Consider the following 2,678-nt stretch of genomic DNA (forward strand, 5'->3'; position numbering starts at 1 on the left):
AAATAAATTATCTACTCCACCCAGCAATTATCTTTTTTTTTTAATTTAGTTTTCAAAATTTAAACCGCCACTTATTTCGTTTAACCCCTTGCAGTAATAATCAAAGACAAAATTAGACTAACGTAACGTAGCCATATTTTCACATAGGGGAAGACGCTTATTAATAAATTAGTGAATTATCAAACACAAACCCCATCTACTCGTATTAATATTTGACCCACACACTAGTAACTAATAACCAGGTTTCTTAACAGCAATTAAAATTATCGATCTATGTTCGAATTTTTGGAAAGCAAGGAGTCGTAAACTGGTAGATTACGTAACAAGACGTACAAAGATGGTTCTAAAACGTATTCAAGCGTTCGATCTGCGTGATGTTTTCAAAACTGAAAGAACGCTGCTGTCACTTTCAGGATTCTACCCCCAAAGACACCAGATAAACGTACCTTTCTACTTCACAAGCGCTTTAATCAACGTCGTGGTTTCATATTTGCAGCTGTTTTCAATGATTGGGCAAATGGTCGTCGACAGGAAAGACTTGTCGAAACTAACAGACACTTTGCTGTTTTTTATGACCCATTTTACGTTTTTGGGAAAACTGACAAATTTTGGGTACTACAGACGGAACTTACTGACAATCGAGGACGATTTGTGTGCTGAAATATTTTACTCGTTCTCTGAAAAACAACTAGGAATTTTCATTTCCAAAATTGGGTCTTGTAACACGATTGCGAAAATATTTAGAATGTCGTGTGTGCTTTGTATTATTTTTTATTCAGTTTTACCTTTACTAGGAGACGAGAAAAATTTGCCGCTTCCGGGTTGGCTACCTTACGATACTGACACGTTTTACTTGGAAACTATAATTTTTCAAATTTTGAGCGTCTGCGTTAGCGCTTATAATAACTCGAGTATCGATATTTTGACCTGGAAGCTGATTGCAGTAGCTTCTGGTGAGATGGAAATTTTGAAAGAGAATCTGAGGGACTTGGAGTACAAATCGAACGGTGATAAAGAGTTGGAAATGACTAAGGAAACGTTCGGGATTTGTATACAACAACACAACGCAGTGATTGAGTAAATATTTTAAATAATTTAATAACACAGTTTTTATTATTGTTGTTTTTGTGGCAGTTTGGTGCACAAAATCGAGTTCGTGTTCTCCAAGGGAATTTTCATGCAGTTCTTGTCCAGTGTCATCATCATCTGTTTTACCGGTTTTCAGCTGCTTGTTGTAAATTTGACAGTTTGACGACACGAAATCTCTTTTTTTGAATTTCGATTCTAGGTTCCAATGGCGAGTATTCAGTTTGTGTTTTTGGTCATGTATTTCTTCTGCATGATGTGTCAAGTCGCCATGTATTGTTGGTACGGTCACGAAGTGATGACAACTGTAAGATCAGAAATTTTAATTTTCGAAATAAATAGGTACTATAATTTTTTTAGAGTGACGAACTGGGAAAGTTCTGCTACATGTCCAACTGGTACGATTCTGACATCAACATTCGCAAAAGTATTACGATTTTTCTAGAAAAGACGAAAAAGCCGGTGGTTTTAACAGCAGGAAAATTCGTTACGTTGTCTCTTGCGACGTTGACGAGCGTAAAGACGGTTTTATTTCGGTATAAATAGTTCCTAAATTTCATGTATTTTTTAGATACTGCGATCGTCGTATTCTTATTTTGCTGTATTGCAACATCTGTACCAACAAGATTCTTAAAAATTATGCACTAACGATATTTTAATTTTTTTTTCTGTAAATAAAATCAGTAATCACGGCCGTATCGTAGCATAGGTTGGGACACTGCCATTAAAATGTTGTAATCAAAACAGAATTGAAAAATATAGATTGCGAAGTTATTATTTCTAAAACATGTTCGTCACCATATTGAACTTGAAATAGAGATTTTAATAAAAATTTTATCAATTTATTTATATTTTTATTTATTTTTTATGGAACCTAACTGGGGACCATCGACCGACTTTTGCATTATGTTTGTGTTCCAGAAACATATCAAATAAATCGAATTAAAAAAAAAAATCAAAGGGCGATTGGAAAATTTTTACTTTTAAAAAAGTCGTCTAAAAATTGTGAAAAAATTCAGGGACGTAGATCTCGATGTGCTGATTCCAAAAATATAGCTTGTTGATGGTCGTGGAGCGACATCTTCGAAGAAATCGATACGAAATGCCTAATTTATGGAAATTTCAAAAATTTCGATATTTCAACCGTCGATTCTGGAAAAACGGTTGCAGCTATCAAAGAATCGAGGCCGGAAGTGAGTTCTACCGCTCGAAATCTACAAGAAAATGTACTTAGTTAGGTTTCGAAAATGTCAACATTTCGGCGAAATTTGAAGAAGGGGGGACCATTGGAAAATTTTCACTTTTAAAAAAGTCGTCTAAAAATTCCGAAAAAATTCAGGGACGTAGATCTCGACGTGCTGATTCCAAAAATATAGCCTGCTGATGGTCGCGGAGCGACATTTTCGAAGAAATCGGTATGAAATGCCTAATTTATGGAAATTTCAAAAATTTCGATATTTCAACCGTCGATTCTGGAAAAACGGTTGCAGCTATCAAAGAATCGAGGCCGGAAGTGAGTTCTACGGCTCGAAATTTACAAGAAAAGGTACTCAGTTAGGTTTCGAAAATGTCAAAATTTCGGCGAAATTTGA

The 2,678-nt window shown here is 35.1% G+C and overlaps 1 protein-coding gene across 1 annotated transcript; it reads left to right on the top strand.

Moving 5' to 3' along the window:
* Nucleotides 1-337: 337 nt before the first annotated feature.
* LOC135136897 (odorant receptor Or1-like) lies at nt 338-1,720 on the top strand. The gene is made up of 5 exons (XM_064066359.1): nt 338-1,077; nt 1,135-1,234; nt 1,289-1,393; nt 1,447-1,602; nt 1,658-1,720. The coding sequence occupies exons 1-5, from the start codon at nt 338-340 to the stop codon at nt 1,718-1,720; spliced, it is 1,164 nt and encodes a 387-aa protein (XP_063922429.1).
* Nucleotides 1,721-2,678: the final 958 nt, after the last annotated feature.

The sequence above is a fragment of the Zophobas morio genome, unplaced genomic scaffold (assembly GCF_036711695.1).
Source record: "Zophobas morio isolate AGI-343-1 ecotype UQ-CSIRO unplaced genomic scaffold, CSIRO_AGI_Zmor_V1 ptg000028l, whole genome shotgun sequence".
NCBI lineage: Eukaryota > Metazoa > Arthropoda > Insecta > Coleoptera > Tenebrionidae > Zophobas > Zophobas morio.

What these genes read in the sequence shown, in the direction of transcription:
- LOC135136897 (XM_064066359.1), top strand. Translation starts at nt 338, where the DNA reads ATGGTTCTAAAACGTATTCAAGCGTTCGATCTGCGTGATGTTTTCAAA. An exon ending in CAACACAACGCAGTGATTGA is followed by an intron (nt 1,078 to 1,134) that starts GTAAATATTTTA and finishes TTTTTGTGGCAG; the next exon opens with TTTGGTGCACAAAATCGAGT. An exon ending in GTCACGAAGTGATGACAACT is followed by an intron (nt 1,394 to 1,446) that starts GTAAGATCAGAA and finishes TAATTTTTTTAG; the next exon opens with AGTGACGAACTGGGAAAGTT.